Source organism: Eurytemora carolleeae, unplaced genomic scaffold (assembly GCF_000591075.1).
Source record: "Eurytemora carolleeae unplaced genomic scaffold, Eaff_2.0 scaffold307, whole genome shotgun sequence".
Classification (NCBI taxonomy): Eukaryota; Metazoa; Arthropoda; class Copepoda; order Calanoida; family Temoridae; genus Eurytemora; species Eurytemora carolleeae.
In genome coordinates, this window is record NW_019396268.1 from 176,964 (window position 1) to 201,438 (window position 24,475).

The following is a 24,475-nucleotide window of genomic DNA, read 5'->3' on the forward strand; positions in this document are numbered from 1 at the left end:
TAGGAGTCGAACTTTTCCGTACATTAGAGATAGAAATTATGAAAATGAAAAAGTAAGATGGCAGAAATCACAATGATTAATTACTTCTTTTAAGCTTAAAATGAAAACGACTACAACAAGCTTGTTGCAGTTATAAAATCTACATGTCTAGGGTTACAAAATGTACAAAAAAATTTTGAATTCGATTTAAATGAAATGTACAAAACCAATTTTCGATAATTATTAAAATACTTTTTGCAAAATTTGGTTTCAAATTTTTTTTGCTAAGAAATGTCAAATTTGCACCTAACAAAATTTCGTTAACCAAATTTTGAAGTTTGATTCTCTTAAAGGACGAGTTTGGTTTGGTTAGATAAAGTTTATTAAATTTTAAGTTTCGGCAGTGCTACAACAAATTTTGTTAGATGAAGATTTACATTTCTTAAAGTGTAAAAAATTGAAAATACATTTTAACTCAAAACTTCTGAAATGCTATTTAGTTTATTTATTGTATGGAGCTCTCAAAGCCCATGTAAAACTGCCAAGACGACATTTTATAAATTCTTTCGATAAGTTCTGGCTTTAACTGCATTGAAAACAATTAATGATATTTTCCTTAGATTTGTACTGTCTGTCTTGTATGTTGTTGTGAGCACCGTGTCCCTTTAAATATAAAATAATGAATAATTAAAGGAATTGTAGACGTAATTTAAAGTGATTTTCCATTTATCATAATACACATTACACAACGGTACCTTTAAATAATTTGTCTGATCAATAATGCAAGAGATATCAATCTTCTTCTCTTTGAAAGTTGATTATTTTTATTAGTACGCTTTCTTTTAACGTGAGTTGAGCATGTTTTGTTTCAGAAACAGTGAAGAAATTATCAGAATTAAATACTTTAAAATTAATGATCAGATTTAGGTCTCAAGGGTACCGTTATTTATAAGACAAGAGTTCCGTTAAGATACATCTAATAATGATGAAAGTGTGATGTTTATCTATAGTTCACACTTGATCTGACAAAGCCTTAAAGGGTACCGTTGTGAATTGGACATGCCCGACACTTTAACTTGCGTTTACAGTTTCTTTAATCATTTCAGAGACCGATTGAGTCGCGTCTTAAATTCTTTAAATTCGACCTCAGAACTCACAATCGAAATAAAGTTATATCAGTGCACAAGAGAAAAAAAATTAGTTTTAGTATTGAACATTTAAATTACATAAACATTAAATTAAAATTGAAATATAAGCAACATTTTTTTATCATGTTTTATGGAACCCCCTGTTTTTGACCTGTGAATAATAATCCAAAACTTGAGTTTTATTTGTAGATTTGGTTTTGTTGATGTTTATATTCCAGTACCAGGGATCCTGCCAGTCTCTATCCTCCAGGTACTAAATTTCGAGGTCATTTGAGGTCATTTCAAGTTATGTGTGGTCATTTCAGGTCATATGTGGTCATTTCAGGTCATTTGTGGTCAATTGTGGTCAATTAAGGTAAAAAAATTTACAAAATATGAGTTTATTGAAAAGCCCTTGACCGTGCCATTTCAAATTTGCAAAATATTTTGCAAAATTTTAAATAACCTGAAGTGTAATTAAGAAAAACTATAAATAGGCAAATTTCTTTTGACGGATTGTATGCAAATAATTTTCAAAAATTTCTTTGGAAAACTTGTGCATTCCATTTCCTTATGTCATAAGCTTCCAAAAAGCTAAAAATTATCAAATCTAACAAAGCAATGTGTCTGAGGACTCAGGCAGTTAGTATAAAAGCCCGGTTTTAGGCTTAAAGAGGGGGCTAAGGGAATTTAGGAAAAGTCAGAAAATTCTAACAGCCTCAGACTAATACTTTTTGAGTAAAAAAAATACAAATTAAACAATTTTCCATTCTACTTCAAAAAGTTAAAAAACAGAGTGAATACTGAATCCAAAATTCTATATTAGTTTTGTACACTTTTTTAAATGATTAAATTTTTAAAGATTTTCCGTTTGGTCTCTGAAATGGGAATTTGATAAATGATTGGACAGACAAAAATTCAAAAAAAATGTCTGAACAAAATATGGATAATTTTTGGTTTAAGTTTAAAAATTGTGCTCATTTAGAAATATTAGATTATATTATATATTATATTGTATTATTATATAGATTATATAGAAAATATTATTAGAAAAACAAAGATAATCTTTTTTTACTTAAAAAAAATAAAGTTTTCCTCTATCGAACTATAAATACGTGTTAAAAATTGATCCGCTGTATTTTTGTTCCTAATTTGAGAGAGAACAAAGAAAGCTTAATAAGTTTGTGTATAACTTCAGGTTTTTATTTGAAAATTTGAAGATTTCAAAATTTGTGGGAATTATATGATAAGCTTTTAACTTACTTAAGCACTTACTCTAGAACAATAATTGCGAATTAACCCAATTTTGCAGATTTTCTCATTTTCTCTAATCATGGAAATTAAATCTTGATGAAATTTTAAAATTAGGCAGAAATCTTATATAAATGTACAATTAAGTTATTTAGACATATTTGATAACAAAGGTTGACCACGTGTACAAAAAGAAAATGCAATAAAAAATAATAAAGATTTTCTTTTTGAACCTTGGGAAATTTTTTTTCAATCGAAGAGATTAAAAGTTATTATCCTTAATTAGAACTCCCCTCCCTCCCCTAAAACCCGGACACTGTCAAGGTTGGAAGGGGGATATGTGCCCTCTTTTCAAAGAATAAATAATTTATAAATTGACAAAATTTATCAGATGCTCCCGTCCCCCTGCAAATATTTTCATTGGGCGAGGAAGGACGTCCCCCCCCCCTTCTCTCGAGTATTTTATCGTAAACCTTATAATTAAAAGTAAATATTCTTAGTTGAATAGCAACTCTCCTTGTACAGGAAAGTAAAAATATTCGGCTCATAGCAAGGAAGCTATTGCTCCCTTGCTAGAAATAGAAACTAACTTGAAGTGCTAGAAGTGATGACCTTGTCAATGCAAGTAGACAGAATGTTCAGCATTGAGGCTGTAATTACAATTATGCAAAAAAACGGAGAAGGGTACATCTATACAATAAAAGGGTGATCCTGCAATGTCTTATAATGGCGCAAAGACAGCGACTCGTAAACATTCTTTCAGAAGCAGCGCCATAAATGGACGGGAAAAGGGAGGCGATAAAAAGAGTAACTGCAGATTGAGAAAGGAGAAAAAAGGTGAACATTGAAATTATTAACTATGCTTCGTGCCATTTTATTTATAAAAATTATAAATATGAATTATAAAAACATTGTTAGAAAGTAAAAAACAATTTTAGCTTTATAAGGCAAAAAATTTGATGGAAATTTTTGTTCATTCAGTAATAAAAAATTACCATATTATGTAATACAAAATTACCATGCTATGTAATACAACATTACCATATTATGTAATAAAACATTACCAAGCTGTCGACACAATCCTTGAAATTATATTCAGCTGAATTTGAACACTGTCTATCTGCGCTACTCAGATACTTTGCATAGTTCAGTTTAAACACGATAGATGTCTCCTCCTAAAAAATACATTTTTACGATAATGATTAAGATGTTATCGTATGTGGTCATAAAACCAATAAAATGTTTGAAATGGAATTGTTCAATGTGCATTGCACATTGTGCAACCACCCTTCAAACTGATGCGACAAATCTAGATTTTAATATTACATATTATAAATGTAATTAGTAACATTGAATTCTTGCCTCAACATCAAATTTACAATCCCAATATCTTAGAAACGTGATGGTGTAAACCTTTGGTATTTCAAACTTATACTATCTTATATAAAAGAATTTATTTCTAAAGTCTACGACATTTGATTGCAAAAATATAAATATAAAAATCAGAGTTTGTGGCAAAAACTCAGATCTGTTATACTTTTTCTCAGAAAATGTGCACTATGGGCTTTCTTAGCAATATCTGTTTCAACTTTAATGCAAATAACAACCCTCAAGACAAATTTTAGGAAAAAGAAAATTTTTCTGTCACCATATAGTCTGATTACCTTATAGTTCAGTAAAGAGTTTTCTTGTCACCATATATTCTGATTACCTTATAGTTCAGTAAAGAGTTTTCTTGTCACCATATAGTCTGATTACCTTATAGTTTAGTAAAGAGTTTTCTTGTCACCATATAGTCTGATTACCTTATAGTTCAGTAAAGAGTTTTCTTGTCACCATATAGTCTGATTACCTTATAGTTCAGTAAAGAGTTTTCAATCCGTATCATATCAGGCATGTCGTCTTCCTGATTAAAGGGACTATTCGTGAAAAATGAAAGGGGGTATAGGCTTGGGAGAAAAATAAGCGCTTTTGGTTACTACTAATCTTATATACTTCTATCTGTTGCGTCTATAAGGAGAAAATTGTTAAAAACGACTAATGTTGAAGAACGTAGTGTTCATACAAATTCAGAAAGTTGCAACATTCAACTTGGCTGGATCGTAAAATAATCAATTTAATTCCAAACAAATCATTCAGATATTACAGATTATTCAGATATTACAGATTATTTTTCGACGCATTCGTATATAGAATTAATATTTCATAATATTTTTGATTTTGTTTTTTTAGAATGATATTTCGCTGGCATTGTATTTTCGAGCAATCCTGGAAAAAATGATAATGTCGTCTTCATAATCAAAAATTCTCGAAACATGAATAAATGTTTTCAAAAGTACCTATCAGATCATAAAAAAAATATTTTGAATTCTTAACTGTATACGAATTCGTCGAAAATTTATTTTTGCCGTAAGTCTATATCCTCTTTCATTTTGGCGAACACTCCCTTTAAAGGGACTGTAAGTGTAATTTTAAGTGACTCTACATGTAAAGAGGGCAATGCCTGATTTACAACGGTTTTAGCCTTGCAACCTTTATCTGATTAAAAGAGCGGAAGATAACATCGTTTTCAGACTCGAATTATTTCCGTCAGCAATAAATGCGCAACTCAAGTCCCCTTTGCAGAGAAAACGCGAATGAAGGAAAAACATTTTGGAGATACAAAAACATGGATATCTAATTTATAATTGATAAGTCAAAGCTTTTAAGGGTACCGTTGTAAATCGGGATTGCCATCTTTACATAGAGGGTCACATAAAAATGAATTTACAGTCCCTTTAAATTATAAAAAACAAACATATTTTTTCTATTTTAAAAATGGAGATGATTTTTTAATTCGAGTTTTTAGTTTTTAAATCATTTTTTTATAATTTTACCCTGTAGTATAGGAAGGAATCGCTTGAGTGTAGAAAGATGGAAACATCGGAGAAAAAATCTCTTTTTTTCTTCTCCGTCTAACAAATAAAAATGGCCAATAAGAATGTCCAATAAGAATGGCCAATAAGATTTGCCAGTAAGAATGGCCAGTAAGAATGGCCTGTAAGAATGGCCATAAAGAATGGCCAATAAGAACGGCCAAAAAGAATGGCCAATAAGAGCGGCCAATAAGAATGGCCAATAAGAAAGGCCAAATTGACCATTTTTAGGGTGGTGGGGGTTTAAACTGCGTTGGACATACAATATTCTAAAATTCCGAGGAATATCTACAATGTTAACTGGGCTGTATTCACATTGTACACTATAGCGTATTTGATAGGGTTTCCACGAAATGGCTAAATTTTTTGCGCAAAATTTTTTTTGCGAACTTTTGCGCTATTTTTGCGCATGAAACGCAATGAGTTTTGCGCGGTTTTGCGCTATTCTTTTTTTCGCAATTTGCGCAAAACTGGAAATATTTTTTGCTAAAGTTGCGCATGAAACGAAATTTTAGTTTTGCGCAATTTTTTTTGCTCAATTTGCGCAAAACCGCAAAATGGAACTTTTTAGGCAAATTGTCAAAAATTGATATTCTAAGCTTAGAATTAAACAACTGAAGATTTATTCCATACATAAAAAAAAATATTAACATACGGAATATTTTAACCCTATTAAATAATTTCAAGTGACCCTTAAAAGCTTTGCCTAATCAGGTATGAATTATATTCTTAATTTTTTTTCATCAAATTTCTGAAATCTTTTTAATCTCATCTAAAATAATGCAAGAAAAAAACCAATGCCTGAACAATCCACTTTTAGGGAATATGCATGTCCAAAACCAAAATTGTCGAGAAAATTGTGAGATTTGAACTCTTCTTAACTGTCATTGGTCAATTATGTAAAAGGGACCAATTGCAATAGGAAGACATTCCAAAACAAGATTTTTTCATAATTGAATTCTAGGAAACACACACCGTCACCAACTGCTTGATTTTTACGAAATTGCGGATATGACCAAAACTCTAGTTGCGGAATTGCGCAGAACTAGAGTTTCGCAAAAGCAAAGCAAAAGCAATTTTGCGCGAAAAGACTTTTGCGAATGATTGCGCAAATTGTTGTTTTTTCGCGAAAAAACTGATGCGCAAAGAAAGAAAAATTTTGCGTTTCGTTCCGCAGAAATTGCGCAAAAGTTTTGCGAATGGAAACCCTATTATTTGAACGCTCTGTTTGCCTTCGATTCTTCTCTGAAAGTCTTATGAACTGAAATATTGGGAAAAAAGCTGAATTATAATAAGCAACCCATATAAATGCGCAAAATTTTCCATACTTAGGGAAAAGGATTAGTCTTTTGTATATTTACCGAAATTGTAATTGGTATTTACCGATATAAATCAAATAAATATCCAGCATTTCTGGTGAATATATAAACAAAATAGAGAAGAATATATCTCTTTATGAATTAATAAATATATTTTAACAAAGAATGTTACCTCAACGTCAGATTCACTATAAAAAAAGTTTGTTACAACAAATATTGCTATTTCAATCATTGGTTAATCTTGCAATTGCATCATATTTTTAATTTCATTTTGTATTTTATAGTGAAATAATTTGATATTTTAGCAAACCAAACAGACAAAAATAAACAGACAAAACAAACAGATAAAACAAACAGATAAAACAAACAAATAAAACAAACAGACAAAACCGACAAAACAAACAGACAAAACAAACAGACAAAACAAACAAAACAACAGACAAAACAAACAAAACAACAGACAAAACAAACAGACAAAACAAACAGACAAAACAACAACAACAAAACAATTACAGACATAAAAAAGACAAAACAAACAGCCAAAACAAACAGACAAAACTAACAGACAAAACAAACAGACCAAACAAACAGACAAAACAAACAGACAAAACAAACAGGCAAAACAAACAGACACAAAAAAGACAAAACAAAACGTTAATTTACAAATGAAAAAATCAAAGCATTATTTTTTCCCTTGCTGGTTTTGTTGCATCAATTTCCACTGGAATCTGAAAATCAAGAGAGAAAAATTCTAAAACGCGTAATTTGAAAAATTGAACGTAATTCATTGTTATCGTCAATACGTCAATTAATTCAAATTAAAGATCCCGAAGAATTATCAATATCTAATTTATCTTTCTAATGAACCGGGCTAATAATCAACTATAATCTATCTAATGAACTAATCCATTAAGCAATTGTCGTTTTCAACATTTTTTTTTCTTGGATATTTTAAATTAATATTTATAATTTGTTGATTATTGATTATTCAGTTATTTGTGCAGGGGGGAGGAACTCAAATTTTTTGCTTTCTAGGATAGGGGCTTAGAACCCGGCCCCAAAAAACCCCAAAACCATGGATTTGACTGGTCCAGGGGGGGTTAAGCCCCCATTGAATACGCCTCTGACTACAGTGGGGTAGAACCTATACAATGTGGAATATAAAGAGGAATGTTAGACTCTCAATATTTAAAGGATTTTGTTTGGAAAAGACACCTAGTGGCAAAGAAGTTTAAAGTACATCGTATTTAAAATATATATAAAATATTATAACATTTATCAACGTTATATCACTGCATGCAACGAATTGAATTTGACATTAAAGATTGTAATAATTCAATGATTAAATTTATAACTTAAAAAGAATTATTTAGGATTTGAGTGGAATAATGCAACTCCATGAATTTTGTAAAAAAAAAACGAAAAAAATCGTTCATGAACAATCAAGATCGGTTGAATGATTCTAAAAAGTCCGTTTTTTTGGTGTTTTTTAAAATAATAATTTCTTCTTTGAACGATCCATTTCGTTAATCCATTGTTCGTTTTTTTTCTGAACGACATCCTTTTTTGCAAAAAATGTTCGTTAATTTTTAAAAATGTTCGTTCGTTCAAAATACGATGCCCATCTCTACCCCGGAGTTCACAGTGCCTCCCTCCTCCAGATGTCCATCTCTACCCCAGAGTTCATAGGACGTCGAACGTTGAAAAATTCAACTTTATTTATTATTTAAACAAGAATACCAAATTTGGAAAAATCTTTTATAATTTTCTCTTTTTCCTGGAGATATATCTTGTATGAAGTCCATTTTCCAGGAGGATTCTCTCCAGGAGGGGAGTAGGTATAGCAGGTACCTAGATAAATATATAGGAGTAGGTATAGCAGGTACCTAGATAAATATATATAAAGTATACCAAGGTTGTAGTAAGGGTTGCTTCTGGGATGCTTACTCTCGATGTGCTCAAATGTACAAAAATATCGTCTCCTTCCACTGTATTTATTCTGCTTCAAAGAATTAAGAGTAAACGCGTCATAAGAGAAGTATAGCAAGGAGGTTTCTATAGTACACCAATACAGGAGGTTTGGGCTCAACTTCCTATTAGAGGGAGAAATCAATCTGAACTGCCTTTTTAAATCAGGAGTCCTTACAAGGCATTCCAGTTTTGGGAGGATGGAAATACAGTGTAGCATAGATCCGTATATGACGTCACGCTCACCTCTATAATTAGAATAAGGATTTTATCTATCTATTCTAAGGAGACGACATTTTCCTACATTTGAGCGAATCGAGAGTAAATAAACTTTTTATACAACCTTTGTTACTACAGTGAGAACTAGAAAACTGTGGAATAGGAAGACGATATTACAGCAAAGCCTAGTGTATTTTAACTAGTAACTTATTAAATCACTTTTCAAGTTAATTGGCTCTGTTTACACTGCACAATTGTTGTGTCTCATGTTTATTGTTCGTGAGTCTTGAAGTCGTCTTCCCCTTCCAGATTTGTCTAGTTCTCACTTTAGTATAAATACAGTGAAACACATGAAACTTTAAAATAGAACGACGAATTTAAAACTTAATCTCATGCAAGGTTATAGTGCAAGGAAAGGTAATTGCAGGTGCGTATACTGCGTACACATATTGAAACCAGATCTCCCTGGGCGGAATTTGTAAACACGAATAGATGCAAGATAGACAATTTTGATGATTCACATAACGGTTTCCTATGACCAGAATATTTCATTGATTTTTTATGTGAAAGATGGATCCCATGTCAGGCTGTGACATCCGTCTTATGTTTACATTACCGCCCAGAGACAGTACACTGCAGTACAAAATGTACGTACACCTCGGAGATAACTTTCCTTGCATTATAACCTTGATCTCATGTATATTTCTTTTAATTATAAAGCAAATCAGTTTACCAGAAGCATAAAAATGAACTTATTATGTGAAATAAGTAAACTGCACAATTTCTGTGGTCCATGGTATAATAGTATCGTACAACAAGCGAAAGATGAGTAAGGAATATTAAAATATGAAAATCATTTTCAAACAAAATTCTGTTCTCCCGAGGAAAAGTTCATATCATTGAATTTATCAACAGAATCCTTCAAGTTGAAAAGGCCTCTTATTCCATATCACATATTCATTTCTTGAAAAATTCGATTCATTCAAATCATGGTATTGATTATTAAAAACTCAATGGAAAATCCAATTGATTAAATTCAATTATAGAAGTTAAATAACAAATCATGATTTGGCAGTCCTAAAGGGATCGACTAGGTGAGGTAGCGAAATTTCAAGTGACCCGCCATCTAAAGATGGCAATAACAAATTTTCATTTAGTATTTTTGACATCTTTATCTCATCAATAAAGTGGAAATTGTTTTTCGGGGTTGCAGTAAAAATGCCTAACTAATAAAAATAATAAAATTTGATCTTTGCATGGAGGGTCACTTGAAATTACAATCACAGAGCATGTAAACATATTGAATAATTGATATTTACAATTAGTCTCAATTGATAAAGACTCAAGCTGCATTGACTGCATATTGCATAATTGCCTAAAACTAACTTTTTTTTTTGTGATAACCAGAAAACTCTGATATAGCTTGAGTCTAAAAGCCGTCTTCATAAACTTGATTTTTCTGGTTATCACTGTATTAATACAATAAAGATAATTGTTCTACATTAAGTTTTGATTTCTTACAAGCCTTGTTTCTAATTACAAATTTACAAGTTTTACAAGTAAACAAAGAGAAGCTGTTTATTAACAATGTCTACTTGTTTTCACGTTTATGTGTATATATTCATTCTGCTTAAAAGCTTGGAAGGAATAAGAATTGAAATAAAAAGTATTCTTTATTGTATTGATGTGTTCGACGACCACTGTAGATTAACCATGTGCATCGTATAAATCCATATATTTACTCTTTTCTTTAAATATTCCTTTTTTATTATTTTTCTAAAAGTTAAACCTGATGCTCTAGGATGTGGTACAGTAGTTTTCCATAAATTGGGATTATTCCTAAACAAATTGACGGATTTAAACAGATGTGTTGATATTTGATACTTATCCTTTAAATTTAAACAGATGTGTTGATATTTGATACTTATCCTTAAAAATTTAAACAGATGTGTTGATATTTGATACTTATCCTTTAAATTTAAACAGATGTATTGATACTTGATACTGATCCTCTAAATTTAAACAGATGTGTTGATATTTGATTTTTATCCTTTAAATTTAAAGAGATGTATTGATATTTGATACTTATCCTTTAAATTTAGACAGATGTATTGATATTTGATACTTATCCTTTAAATTTAAACAGATGTGTTGATATTTGATACTGATCCTTTAAATTTAGATTTAACTATACTAATATTATTAGTAGTAATAGTATTAATATATCAATGCTAATAATAACAATATTATTTATATATTGATAATAATAATAATAAGTGTTAATAATAATATCAATAATAATAATAGTTTCACTATAACAAAACTAATTTTAACAATAATATTAATAACTAGCTTGGGAACCCAGCACTGCCAAAGTTACTAAAAGTTACTCTCGCCGTTTATCCGCACTTGAACGATTTGACCGGGAAACTAAGTTATTACTATTAAAGTGAACCCACTCAACTTAAAATTTTAAATTAAGAACATTCCCGTGGGCCTCCCGAGTTCCCCAATCAAATTTTGAGGCTAAACGGTCCAGCAAATTACGCCCCTCCCCCTTTTGACATATTCTGAGGAATGTAAACTTTCAGGTTACCCTTCATTGCAGATTCACAACTGTACCCTTAAACGTCTTGTATTATGGATTAGATATCCATGTTTTGTTTATTGAAAAGTTATCATTTTTATTTGTGGTTTTGACACAAAAGTGACTTGTTCATTTATTGCTCCAGAAACAATGCCAGAATTAAACATTTTCTATAATTAGTAAAATCTCAACTAGATTCAGGTTTTAAGGGTACCACTGTAAATCGGGCTGTCCACCTCTCTAAATGAAGGATCAATTGTAAAATACGTTTACATCCCTTGTAAAGTACAGCTAAGTTAAAATACAAGGTTTCCCACAAAACATGACAGTTGGTAAATAGTTTAGAATGTCTTCTTCCATAAATTGTTTAATACCAAAGACAATATCAAAAATATTATTTTGTCATGTTATCGTAAAATCAATTTTAAAGTAAAATATATTTGAGCAAAAGATTTTTTACATAAAGCCTTTACTATATAATACAGTGAATGGAAGACGACATTCAAAAATATTTACCAACTGTCATGTTTCGTGGGACACCCTGTATAAAGAGACATGGAAGAATTTATAAAATGTTGTATTCTTAACTTCCTGATAATGGAATGCTGCAGATATTTAGTATTTTTAATTAAATGATTATATTGAGATCTTTTCAACTGTTCCTGCATATTCATGGATATTTAGTTAAATTTTGCAATTACTGAGTTCGCGTATATTAGTATAAAACCCATAAACAAATTGTCAATACCTTGCGTTGTCGTTGAATCCGCCATACTTCCATTCGTGGGAGAAATGTTTTAGAATCTCACCGCGGGAATACGACATTTCAGAGATCATCTAGATACAACGTTTCATAGAGGTCATCTAGATATGACATTTTGGAGATCATGTAGATGTGACATTTTGGAGATCATGTAGATGTGACATTTTGGAGATCATGTAGATGCAACATTTCGGAGATCATGTAAATGCAACATTTCTTAGATAATCTAGATGAAATATTTCGGAGATCATCTAGATACGATATTTTAGAGATAATCTAGATATGACATTTCAGAGATTTTCTAGATACGCCATTACTGAGATTTCCTCGGTCCGACATTTCGGACATAATCTAGGAGATCATTCAGATACAATATTTCAGATATCATCTAGAAACAACATTTCGGAGATCATCAAGATACGACATTTTGTAGATCATCTAGATATGACATTTTGAAAATCATCTAGAAACGATATTTCGGAGATCATCAAGATACAACACTTTGGAGCTCATTATGATACAACATTTCGGAGCTCATCTAAATACGACATTTTGGAGATCATCTAAATACGACATTTTGGAGATCATCTAAATACGACATTTTGGAGATAATCTAGATATGACATTTGGAGCTCATCTAGATACACCATTCCGGAGCTCATCTAGATACACCATTTTGAATATCATCTAGATACAATATTTTGGAGATCATCTAGATACAACATTTCGGAGATCATCTAGATACAACATTTTGGAGATCATCTAGATACGAAGTTTCAGAGATCATCTAGATCTCGAATATATATACTATAGAATAACAGGTGGCACCTGTATTGGTATGACCAAAGATAATATATATATAGATATGCAGGCAGGTAGAAACCTCCTTCCTAAATTGCTTGTAGCAGTTAACTAATTTTTGAACCTCTGAGAAAAAATTTACTTATCAATGACTTTTCCGAAATGTAACTTTTATATACAGTGATAACCAGAAAACAATGAAATAGGAAGACGACATTATATCAGTACTTAAGTGTAATTGATCGCGTTACAAAGCAAATAGTTTTACCAGATACATCAAAAATTACTTTTTTGTAAAATGGGTCTTTTTACACTACACAAATGCTGTGTTTCATGGTTAATGAACTTTTTAAAGTTAAACTTGATCCTCAAAATTGTCTTACTATTCCTGAGTTTTCTGGTTATCACTGTATGTTGCTTAACCCTATTCCTGCTGGGTGGAGGGGGGGGGGCTCTTAAACCCCCTGTAGTTTTTCTACATAACTCAAAAATGTATTGGTCTGAGGCTGTTGAAATTTTCTGACTTTTCCTAAATACCCAAAGCCCTCCCTGCACATAGGAGTTAGGATAATTCTAAACACTTTTAAATTAAAAGATATTGTTGTATTCCTTAAAATATGTTGAATTCTAGCAATTTCCCTTAATGTAGTATAAATCCATAGTGCACCTATAGAGAGACCTAAATTATTTGTTTCGTAAACGAATTTTTCCACAGAACACAGGGTGCTTCAATATCTTAATATCATCAGGAGGGTTTAAAATGAAAGTGTATAAAAAATGTATTTTAATTTTTCATTCATATTTTTTATACATTCTTCTGAGTCATGAACAGACTTCAACTGTTCCCTCTCGGTGTAATTCTGCTCTCCCTCAGAGAAGTTCTGTTCTACCTTAGGGGAGTTCTGTTCTACCTCAGGGGAGTTCTGTTCTACCTCAGGGGAGTTCTGTTCTACCTTAGATGAGTTCTGTTCTCTTACAGAGGAGTTCTGATATACCTCAGAGTAGCTCTTTTCCTCCTGAGCCAGGTATTACTAGAAATTCATTAAAACTTTTGTTAAATAGTAAAAGAAATTTTACACCTCTAGCTTTGAAGAAATTCCAGGAAATGGATTAATTGCTGACGCAATTATTCAGCAATACAAAAAAGAAGAATTAAGCTATCTAACTACAGAAATGAAAAGTACAGCTTTGAGTTGATGAAATTTTCTCTAACTCTTCAAGAATATTCAAGAAAAGCTTACAACTATGTCAGAGAAACCAATTCTGGAATCAGGCACAAAAGTACTAAGCTAATACTGTTTAAAAATGAATAAATTTCAAATTATCCATTTTAAATAGATAATGAAATAAATAATTGAACAAATTTTGCTATTTTTTTGCTATTAAAAGTTTGGTAATTTCTTGTAGAAAGGGCTGTGCCCCCCCCCCCCCCTCCCTGATATTGCCTTTGTAGAAGAAAGGACCATGGAGGTTTAAAGAAACTACGACTTACGAGAGAACAGAGTTAAAAAAATTGATAAACAAGGTTTACAATTTGAATGGACAGGCTTGTTGGCCAAGCGCTTTGGGCACCTTAATGTGCACATTTGCATGGTAAGGTTGATAATTACTTAAAATTTGAGGTTACACAGATAACAAGCATTTACTTATGTGTTTGGCCAAGTACTGTTGTTATCTAAATGTGAAAAAATACATTTCTGTATTTTATTGTAGGTAATTATTTGAGGTTACACAGTTTGGCCTTGCTCGGGCCCGAAGGGAGGGAGAGGGGGGGGGCGGAAAAGTTACCCCAATTATTTCCATTTTGTTTTGGTTTTCTTTTTCACATTTTGAAAGGAAGAAAACTATTTGAAACAGTTTTGAAAATACATGTTTGATTAATTGAAGTAAAGCTAAAAAGATAACAAGAGAAAGTTTGGATCAAAATCCCCCCTAAGATTACTGAACATCTGGACATTTATGTATTGTACTGCATAACCTCCACAGTCCAACACTTCCCAAACCAAATGCTGCCACCTGTTATTCTATATTATATATATTCTGAGATCTAGATACAACATTTCGAAGATCATCTAGATACAATATTTTGGAGATCATCTAGATTCAACATTTCGGAGATCATCTAGATACGAAGTTTCAGAGATCATCTAGATGCAACATTTCGGAGATCATCTAGATACAACATTTCGGAGATCATCTAGATACTAAGTTTCAGAGATCAACTACATACAATATTTTGGAGATCATCTAGAAATGGCATTTCAGAGATCATTTATAGATACAGCATTTTGAGAAAATCTAGTTACGATATTTGGGGGATCAAATAGACACGACATTTCGGAGATCATCTAGACAAGACATTTTGGAGATCATCTAGATTCGGCATTTCGGAGATCCTCAAGATATAAATTTAAATTGGACATGTTAGTCTATAAATGGTGGGTGAGTCAAAGCTAACTCAACATTCCCTTGGAGTTCATCTTTATATATATTTTGCTCGTCTGTGTGTTTGTTTGTAACTGATAAACGTCTAAAAGGCTAAACCGATCGGGGCTACATATTTGTAAAACCTCACGTGACTCCTGGGAAGGTTTATGGATGCTCAGAATAACAAAAATGTATCTCCAAAATTTTTGGAATTTCTGAAAATTTTGAAAATGCACGAAAAAAATGTCTAAACCCCCAACTTTTTGTATTATTGTTTTATCAAAGAGAAAATGCTGAATGATTCAGCATCAATTAACAGTTAAAATAGAAGATAGGCGCGAAGCGCCCTGATAGTCCAGTAAACTTACATTTTACATGCAGTGTAAACAGTAAACACCTACAGGGTGTCCAAACATGACAATTGAGAAACTACTTAAAGGTTGTTATGCAACAGCTATGATTTACAAAAAGTTACACCACTTTCTTTGAGACACATTTGTCATTGGATATGAAATAAAAAAACGGGGTTCTCTTGATTGTTGCGATAAGTAGGTCACCCTGTACATTTTTTTATATAAAACAAGAAGAAAATAGAAAAAAATGTAAATATCCGTTTTCAATTTTCTCAAGTGTTTGTGATAAAAACAATATTTCTGAATAAATGATATGTTTTGGAAATTCATACACACGTCCGTATTAAGGAATTAAAGGAATTGAGTGTTTGCCACAAACTCTGATTTTCTTTTTAACCCAATGTCATGAATTTTTGATATTTCTAACAATGAATTTTGTTAGATCAAATAATCTCAGTTTAAAACATAAAGTCTACACTATCAAGTTGCAAAAATTTAGGGATTAGAAAAAATTGAGTTTTGTGAAAAAGACTTAATTCCTTTTTGACCTTATAGCATATCTAGATATACTCTCATAGAAAATTAAATCAATTGAAATTTAAACCCCCGAGGGATTCAATGATAAACCTAAGGGTGTAGTCCGATTGTTCTGAAAGTAGAGATACATTCATTCTAATAGCCATTCCTCACGGGTTTGTAAGTTAACTTAAAAAATAGTCTTTTGATCGCGGGACAATGAACAGTGTAAAATTTCTTTATGTTTTAAAAAAAACCTCGCTTGAGAGATTTAAGACATAGTTTTAAATTAATTTGGTGAAAATTAGACAATAGCGGAGAAGTTAATGAACCAAAAACTTTTTAATAATTAAAAAATATTTTACGTTTTCTGTTTGTGCTAAAATTAATTAAGAAATATTTTGGATTTTAAAAGTTTTGTCCTTAATATGATGATAAATGTGTAAAACTTTTAAAAATTTGGTTAAAACCTTTTTTGTGACAGTTAAATAAAAAGTAATAAAAAGTTAGAAGTTTATGAATAAAGATTTTTAAAATCTACAAGATATAATTTATCAATTAAATCACATAAACATTAAACCTAAGCGATCCTATTTTTTCATTTTTATATTTAAAAGATATTATTGAGAAATTTATTACCCTTTTCATTTCGAGGTCAGTGAGATTAGCAGACCCAGTTTCCTAAATCATAATAATCAGGGGCGTATACAGGAAATAGGTTAATAGGGGGGGGGGGTCCCATGTAGATGCCCCTGATATTAATTAATTAGTCGCAAATTCACTTAAGTGATTAGCGTCCCGTTTTGCCTTATATAGTCTCTGTATGTGAACTACTCAAGGAGTATGAAATATTAAGAAGATATAACTGACGCGGCCGCCCTACCATATGATTATACAGGGTGACCCACATCATATTAGATCGAGTATAGCTCAAAATTGCGATTATAGGGACCAATCAGAAAATTTTAAAACAATGAAGCATTTTTAAAAAACGTAAAAGGTTTTTTATAAAAGTTTTCTTGCAGAAAATACTAGGTTTTTCGAGTATTATGTGTGTATTTTGGCGTTAAAGCTTGGAGATAATCTAATATGATATGGGACGCTCTGTACATGCTTTGCAGACGGGTACTCCATTTGTATAAGAAATATTTGTCTGATGTACAATTACCGCGTATACAATAACCTATTTTGAACATTTCTCATACAAATGGAGTACCCGTCTGCAAAGCATGCATAAGAGTAGGGTGGTCTGCGTCAGTTGTATCTCCCTTTTATTTCATACTCCTTGGTATTACTGTGCGCAGTGCTCTAGCTGCTTCAATGTTAGTCAGGTACTTGAAATTGATTTCAACTTGTCAAGGGACTTGTCAAGGGAGTGTCACTTAACATAAGTCTAATGTTTAAGTGAGTGTGATCCTCCATGGCAAAGATGTCAATGCCCGATTTACAAGAGTATCCATAAAGCGTTGTCTCATCAAGTATAGAATTAGATATCCATTAAAAGTGAAATAAATAAAAGAAACGAAGAGTAAATGGAGATATATCTGCTACTACAGGTTCTTTGAATCCAGAGGTTGGGTTTCCTGTACTCTTCTTCATCCACAGTCATTGGTTGGGTTTCCTGTGTGTTCAGTAATGGGTTTCCTGTACTCTTCTTCATCCAGAGTCACGGGTTGGGTTTCCTGTGTGTTCAGTGATGGGTTTCCTGTACTCTTCTCCATTCAGAGTCACGGGTTGGGTTTCCTGTGTGTTCAGTGATGGGTTTCCTGTACTCTTCTCCATTCAGAGTCACGGGTTGGGTTTCCTGTGTGTTCAGTAATGGGTTTCCTGTACTCTTCTTCATCCACAGTCACAGGTTGGGTTTCCTGTGTGCTCAGTAATGGGTTTCCTGTACTCTTCTTCATTCAGAGTCACAGGTTGGGTTTCCTGTGTGCTCAGTGATAGGTTTCCTGTACTTTTCTCCATTCAGAGTCACAGATTGGGTTTCCTGTGTGCTCAGTGATAGGTTTCCTGTACTCTTCTTCATCCATAGTCATAGGTTGGGTTTCCTGTGTGCTCAGTGATAGGTTTCCTGTACTCTTCTCCATTCAGAGCCACAAGTTGGGTTTCCTGTGTGCTCAGTGATGGGTTTCCTGGACTCTTCTCCATTCAGAGTCACAGGTTCGGGTTTCCTGTATGCTCAGTGATAGGTTTCCTGTACTCTTCTCCATTCAGAGTCACAGGTTGGGTTTCCTGTGTGCTAAGTGATAGGTTTCCTGTATTCTTCTCAATTCAGAGTCACAGGTTTGGGTTTCCTAAGATCTTCTTGTATTTTTAAAGCCATCTAGATCCACTTTGATTAACTAACCCATGGCTTGAGCTTATCTGAATTTCCGTCCCTGAGATTGACTGCTCTCAGGACTCAGATTGTCCTTCATGACACCATGGGGAGTTTGGAGAATTTCTTCATCCTCTCCCCAATAGGGCTGATCCACAACTCATTTGAAGCGGCTTCTGTAGGTGGTTTTTTTGTACAAATTTAGACTGTTTAGTCAAGCTGAGGAATAAATGCCGCACCTGCAACATTCTCTATCTTTCTAATTTCAAGTGACCCTCCATGCAAATATGGAAATGCCCTTAACTCCTTTATCTCAACAATACTGAAGAGGACGATATTGTCGGTTTTCTTATTTTAAAAGCATTTAATTCTGATAATTCATTTACGTTTTCCATATACGTGTTCCATGCAGTCAAGTAACTTTTGTAGAAAAACCAAAATCGAAAATCTTAAAATTATAAAAACGTTAATAATTAAGTCATACTTAATCAAAAAAATCTGTTTAAGGTACCATTGTAAATCGAACGTTGCCATCTTTGAACGAAGGTTCGTTTGAAATTACACTTACAGTCCCCTTAAACTTTATAAAAATATTACGTTTACAGTACCTTTAAACTTTATAAAATATTACGCTTACAGTCTCTTTAAACTTTATAAAAATATTACGCTTACAGTCCCTTTAAACTTTATAAAATATTACGCTTACAGTCCCTTTAAACTTTATAAAAATGTTACGCTTACAGTCTCTTTAAATTTTATAAAAATATTACGCTTACAGTCCCTTTAAACTTTATAAAAATATTATGCTTACAGTCCCTTTAAACTTTATAAAAATCTTTCTTATTTCATTATTATCCTTGTTTTTAAAAGGAGGGCATATTGTGAACTCGGGATACCTGAAACAAAAATATAGTTGAATATTGTGATTTAAAAACTTTTGGATAAGATATATTAAAAAAAAGTCTTGAAGATTTTGCTTTTATTGTCAAAGAACACTGTAAACGGGAGGGTGAATTTTATACAACATTACTCGTAAGACTCTGTGACCTCGTAGATCCATAATTTTGATTTATGAAAACAAGGATAAGAAAAGCAAAGTAGTTGAGTTTTTACCACACACTAATTCTATATTTGCAACCCAATGTCGTAGACCTTAGAAATTTCAAACTATGAATTATGTTAGATCTATTAATCAAAGTTTGAAATTTCCAAGGATAACACATTTAGGTTGCAAAGATATAGGGATTATAAAATTTTAGTTCGTGGCAAAAATTCAGTTCCTTTATCAGGTTACAGATGAGAATTTCAAACATTTTTTTTCTCAAATTTACTCTAGTTTGGCGTGAGAGCTTTGGTATTAATTCATGTTCAAATCTATATATAAATTTGGCTTGTCTGTCTGTCTGTTTGTATCCAATAAACGTCAAAACGGCTGAACCGATCGGGCCCAAATTTTTTGTGGGACATCTAGGGACCCCAGGGAAGGTTTATGAATGATCAAAATTTCAAATATTTGTCTCCATCAAAATTCGATCTTCATTAAATTTTTGAAAATTTTGAAAATCCACGAAATTTTTTGTGAAAATCCGCGAATTATTTTTGTTTTGTTTTACGATGTATACAAAGAGAACATGTTCACAATTAATTTAGAAGATGGGCGCGAAGCGCCCTCTAAGGCTAGTAATATATAATACAGCATTATTTCTCAAATACCTCGTAATGATTGTATGCATCATTAAAGTCCTAAGTAATTACCGAACATTTTCATAGGTTTTATTTACACATTTTTTATACTGCCTGTAAACAATGATAATGTGTATGTTAATAATTGTTCTTACAGAGAACCTGCAGAATATGCGAAAGGATGATCCATCGCTGGGGCATTTTGTTAGCTTCCAACAACCGGAAGGTAAATATGCTCTTTAAGAAAATTTTTTCGTTAAATAACTGAATATTTTGCCAATCAAAAAATAACAATTTATTTAAACATAACGTTTTCGATACTTACATATCAATAAAGGAACATTGGATGATCGTGTATTGTTAAGCTCACAGTAAGTAGGTTAAATTTGAACAAATATAGGGTTAACTTTACAAATGAGAACGGCTCATGATTATGCTCTAGAATACACATTAGTATGTTTCCAACGTAAGGATGAGTAGGGCTTCTTGTAGAGATCAGTATGGTTGATGTTACACATGATCAGTGCTCAGGAAAGCATAAATATGGTTCAGGTTACAAATGAGTATGGTTAATGTTATAGATAAGTACGGTTAGCGATGAGTACAGGTCAGGTTACAGATAAAAATGGTTGAAGGTAAAGATGGTTCAAGCTTGAGATAATTAATGTTCATGTTAGAGATTAGTATTGTTTACTTAACATCACCTTGGCATTTAGTTTTACATTAACAAAGGAATTGAGTCTTTCTCACAAACTCTGAATTTATAACCCCTAAATCTTTGGAACCCAATGTCGTAAATCCTTGATATTTCAAACTTTTATTATTTGATCTAACAGAATTCATAGTTTGAAATATCTAAGGTCTACGACATTGGAATCCAAAGATATAAGGTTTAGAAAAGCAGAGTTTGTGGCAAAGACTCAATTCCTTTAATTTTTTTTAAGTCATATACATTTCATAAATTTAACTCTAACTTTAAGGAGTTATTGGCAAAACTCTTATCAATTTCAGCGTGAGACATGCAGGAGCATGCACATGTTGGTTTGCAGTGATCATTATTATTATGGTTCATGCAATATCCTACTTACAAATGTAAAATGTACAGCACTAAATATGATATTATTAAAGTTAGTCAAAAATAACATTATTTTTTTACATTTTTTATATTAAATAAAAAAATATATATTATTTTATTTTTTTTAGGGGAAATATGTCTGCAGCAACTGTTGGTTTTTACCTGATGTCCTGCCAAGAGGGTATGTTTCTATAAATATTTATCAAGTTCTGTCATCCAAACAATATTTAATACATCGCATGTTAATTACCACCAAGAAAATAAGAATGCAATGATGATTCTATACCAGCTTAAACTTGTATCTTTGTTTAATTACTAAGCTTAATGTGTTTTGTGTTAAAGTTAAATTTTATGCTTTAACACTGTGTATTGATTTGAAGGTAAATTATTAATTCCGTCATTGTTTTGAACGTTCATTTCTTAAGTATAGCTTGCATGTATTTAATCAAACTTTGAATATATATAAATATTCAAGTTACTTATCTCAATATTTTTTTAACTAGGAGTGTTGTAATGCTCGGAAACAAAGTAGATTTTGACGATGAAGAGTATCAGAGGCTGGCAAATGTTAGAAAGGACATCAAGTTTTACAGAAATGTGAGTTCTATTTAGGCACTTCTGCAGTGATTATGATCGGGATCCGTTGGATCCCCAATATTTTCGCTTCCTGGATCCATATCTTAATGGTTCCTCAACTTTTACATAACATAAAGCACAAATAATAAGAAAACAAATTTTTGATATTGTTTTTGTTAAATAAATTAAGGACATTTCAAATAAATAACCTGGATCCAGGATCCGGATCCGAATCAAAATAAAATGAATGACAACCAATGCTACATAGATTAAAATTCTCTTACCTGTAAAATAATAATGTAAACAATTTTCATTAAAGCTTTTGTTAAAATAATAAAAAATTAATTTAAGTTCTTCTCATAATAGTTTTAATATTAACACAAAAACTTATGAAGAAAATGAGTCTTTGCAACAAACCCCAAAGTTTTATATCCCTATATTTGTGTAATCTGATGGTGGAAACCTATGAAAGTATTTTAATTTTTTATAATTTAATATAACAGAATTCATAGTTTGTTATATTTCAGGTGTTTGACATTGAATCGAAAATATGATAGATTGAATATTAATACTTTGTTGCAAAAACTCAGTTCCTATGTGTACTGTTACTGTTTTTGACAAAAAATTATATGATATTAATTGCTTTATTTCAGGGAGAGAACTGAAACCCTAGAGATATCCTGGCTAAAAGGAGCTTTTGGAAACTTTTACACTCAAAGTCAAAAAACTGAAAAGTCTATCGAGAAATTTCTCCCTGTTCAATAATCAATTCCATGCTTAAACTTATTCGAAAATAAAACAATGTATATAGGATCTAGTATACTACTTTGTGTATAATCCTTATAANTCAACCCCCCCCTAATCACCTCATCCTACTCTTTACTCACCAACTCCGCACATCGATTCAACAGAATGACATTGAAGTATTGGAAAGCACCAAGAAACTGCTCCAGAAAACATGCGAATCTAACCTCGAATTCCTTAAGTATGACTGCTCCGACCTTAACACCGCCTCCAAGACCACCTCGGACCTCCTCACCATCCACTACTCCTCATCCACCACCAAACCTGCCTCCCCCCTTCTTCTCAGCACAATCAACAACCTCGTGCCAGTTTCAAACCTCCTAAACTTGATACACCTACCTGGAGTGGCAAATCTGCAGACTTCTGTCCCTGGCTGCCGACCATCTTGAACAGGTTCAATCTGACCCAAGCTGAAGATGTTGTCAAAGTGGCTCTCACTCAACATGTCATCCTTCTTGCTAAATGAGGACCTTTCAACAACATCATTGACTGGCCCACCTTCAAGGTCAAGCTGATCGAAGAGTTCGGAAGCATAGATGTTTTCGGGAGAGATGTCAATCAAACATTTAACCTCCTCCCTCGTTACGAGTCAGTCCAGGAGGTCGCTGAAGACCTCTCTCCCAAGATTAAAACCCTACAGGCCAACCTGATCATCATGGAGAACTTCCACAACAAGGAGAACCTTCACAGCGTTGCCCTCACCCAGTCTCTGGTGCAGAACAATATGAAAAGCCTGCAGATGGAAGTGAGGCCATCTTTCAACAATCAGTTCTCCAAATTCTGCAAACAGTGTCTGGACAATGTCCGACCTCCGGCCACGTTCTTATTCCTAGCCCAATTCGTAGAAGAATTGGAGAAGAATTATTGATCCACTCCTTATCTCTATGACCTTGACCTCGCCCCTAAGCGTAGGAGTCAATGTAGTCAGACAAGGAACCTCCAAACCTAATCCTCAGCCTCCAAGGTTTTCTGGCCCACAGCACCACTGTCCTCTGAGGCCCTGCGCCATGTGTTCAATCAAGGGTTTTGAAGCTAACCATTATTCCCTCACCAGCGCCTGTGGTACTGTCAAACTGAGCTCACCTGAAATCCTCAAATTGATCGCCGATAAGGGCCTCTGTTTTACATGTACCCAGGCTCACAGCGTCGGTTACAAGTGCAAGACTACCTACAACAGTGGTGTGTCCAAAGTGTGTCCCAAGGGTTGCCTCGAAAAAGGAATCCCCATGCATAAAAAGGCTTGCATGCACAACAACCAGGCCCCCTTCATCTATGTCTCCAAGGTCAGCGCCAACCAGTCTGTTCCCTTGGTCGAAACCTGGGTGGGACGAAGTTAGGAATCCAGTATGACACCGGCTGTCAACTCAGCCTCATCTCCAGGTCAACTCTTTCGACCATACCCCAATGCATGTACTCTTTTGGACCCTCGAAGTGCTGACCTACTTGGGGAAAGCAAGAGTTATCCTCACCACTGAGGTCAAGCTGAAGCTATTCGGGAAAACCCTGAAGCTAACGACGATAGAGGACGACCTCAACAACAGTTCTGGATTTTCACTTTCAGTCCCTCACAAGTGGAGGTCGTTCATGGGGACCTTGACCTCGCAGCATACAGGCCAGGAAGAAGTTCTACTTGGCGGCGACAACAATTTATTCTTTCCTTCAGAGATTGAGCATGACTCAAAGGGAATGGCCCTGTACCGGAGCAACCTGACCCAGGGATACATGGTGTACGGATCTGTCCGCTCCAACATAGTCACCTGGGTGGAGCCTCTCGACCCTTCCTCCAATCGTGCCA

The 24,475-nt window shown here is 32.9% G+C and overlaps 1 protein-coding gene and 1 long non-coding RNA gene across 2 annotated transcripts; one reads left to right on the top strand and one right to left on the bottom strand.

Annotated features, from left to right (window-relative positions):
- Positions 1-527: 527 nt before the first annotated feature.
- On the bottom strand, positions 528-16,950 carry LOC111699768 (uncharacterized). Its single transcript, XM_023470502.1, has 11 exons — positions 16,865-16,950; positions 12,114-12,202; positions 10,568-10,617; positions 8,369-8,442; positions 7,285-7,319; positions 6,764-6,779; positions 5,234-5,311; positions 4,210-4,263; positions 3,422-3,532; positions 1,279-1,380; positions 528-642 (listed from the first exon to the last, which is right to left on the bottom strand). Exons 1-11 carry the CDS (start codon positions 16,871-16,873, stop codon positions 562-564), a joined length of 699 nt encoding a protein of 232 aa, XP_023326270.1. The 5' UTR covers positions 16,874-16,950; the 3' UTR covers positions 528-561.
- A 3,359-nt stretch (positions 16,951-20,309) lies between these two features.
- On the top strand, positions 20,310-22,686 carry LOC111699775 (uncharacterized). The gene is made up of 4 exons (XR_002764813.1): positions 20,310-20,451; positions 21,429-21,481; positions 21,804-21,897; positions 22,530-22,686. It is a non-coding gene; the product is annotated as an uncharacterized LOC111699775 (long non-coding RNA).
- The last annotated feature ends 1,789 nt before the right edge of the window (positions 22,687-24,475 follow it).

What these genes read in the sequence shown, in the direction of transcription:
- LOC111699768 (XM_023470502.1), bottom strand. An exon ending in GGATTCAACGACAACGCAAG is followed by an intron (nt 10,618 to 12,113) that starts GTATTGACAATT and finishes CAATTTGTTTAG; the next exon opens with GAATAATCCCAATTTATGGA. An exon ending in CATACAAGATATATCTCCAG is followed by an intron (nt 7,320 to 8,368) that starts GAAAAAGAGAAA and finishes CTTGATTTTCAG; the next exon opens with ATTCCAGTGGAAATTGATGC.